Source organism: Thermobia domestica, chromosome 13 (genome assembly GCF_964235325.1).
Source record: "Thermobia domestica chromosome 13, izTheDome1.hap1.1, whole genome shotgun sequence".
NCBI classification, from domain to species: domain Eukaryota; kingdom Metazoa; phylum Arthropoda; class Insecta; order Zygentoma; family Lepismatidae; genus Thermobia; species Thermobia domestica.
In genome coordinates this window covers 28069871-28071158 of record NC_137466.1, presented here as the reverse complement: position 1 = coordinate 28071158, position 1288 = coordinate 28069871, and the positions used below count along the sequence as shown (strand labels likewise).

The following is a 1288-nucleotide window of genomic DNA, read 5'->3' as shown; positions in this document are numbered from 1 at the left end:
TTTTTAAATGAATACGTAATGGTGAAAAGTAAGCCCTGCCCTGTTATACAGTCAGTGGAGATGCTGGGTGTGGATGGAAAGAGAGTGGGTGAGTCAAAATCTGTCACAGGATAGTAGAGCATTGGGTGGGGAGTTGTGTCAGTTCTGTGTTACCTTTTTCTGGAAACTGCGCATGCATACATTTATTGACAAATAAATTTTCATTATACTTACTCGATCATCACCGACTGATATTCTGGTGCAGGGAGGGTTATTATATTCATAAACTTACATTACAATTTAGTTTGAAAGTGAGATATTTACAATAGACTTAAAAGAATCTAACTAAATTTTGATTCAAAATTTTAGATGGTCACTTGGGGTATTCATAACATTCCCAAATAAAGTTCATGTTAATCACTTATACGGTCTGTTATTGAGCGATCTGGAATAAATACAGCTGTCTCTTTATATACCTTGCTAGCAAATATGGAAATATATTGTTTGTAAAAACAAAATAGGTATTTTTTTTAAAAAAAGAAATGAATATTTGCAATATCCTTGTAGAACTATGTAATGAAATCGTGATATTTTTGGACCAGAAAACCGAATATGTGGAAAAGATGTGTAATGAAGCATTTCTTCTGAAGCCTACTTATTTGGCTGATATATTTGCGAAATTAAATGAACTTAACTTGTATTTACAAGGCACAGAAGTAGCCGACATATTTGCGATTCATGACAAAATTCAAGGTTTCGTGAGGAAACTTATTTTGTGGAAAAGTAACGATGAAAACCACAATTATGACTGTTTCGAAACATTTCAAACGTTCATGATTGAAAATAAAGCGAATCCAGATGGTTCCGTAATTTCTGGAATATCCGCACATTTGGAGACATTGAAAGAAAATTTTGAATGTTACTTCCTTGAAGATATGGAAGAGTGTAAGCAAAAGAAGTGGTTTGCAAACCCGGTTGTCAATTGCATTTCAAGTGGAATGTCAATGAAGGCTGATGAGGAAATAAGGAACGATCTAAGAATAGCTCACTTCGAATGAATTTCAACCCCAAAAAGTAGCACTTTTTTGGCTGTCCGTTCAACAAACCTATCCACAAGTTTCTACTGATGTTTTACAGGTGCTACTCCAGTTTGTTTCTTTCTATTTATATGAAGCTATATTTTCAGTGATAGTGGGGATGAAGACAAAATACAAAAAGCAACTGCAAGTGTCCAATTCCTTGAGCCTGAAAGTAACTCATATCAGCGTGGATATTAATGCAGTTATTAATAAATATCGAAAAGAAGCAC

The 1288-nt window shown here is 34.2% G+C and overlaps 1 protein-coding gene across 1 annotated transcript; it reads left to right on the top strand.

The window, feature by feature from the left end:
- The first annotated feature begins 602 nt into the window (after window positions 1–602).
- Window positions 603–1037, top strand: LOC145667536 (zinc finger BED domain-containing protein 5-like). The gene has a single exon (XM_081735010.1). It carries the CDS (start codon window positions 603–605, stop codon window positions 1035–1037), a length of 435 nt encoding a protein of 144 aa, XP_081591136.1.
- Window positions 1038–1288: the final 251 nt, after the last annotated feature.

Bases quoted from the DNA above. Each gene is read 5' to 3' on its own strand.
- LOC145667536 (XM_081735010.1), top strand. From the start codon at position 603: ATGTGTAATGAAGCATTTCTTCTGAAGCCTACTTATTTGGCTGATATA.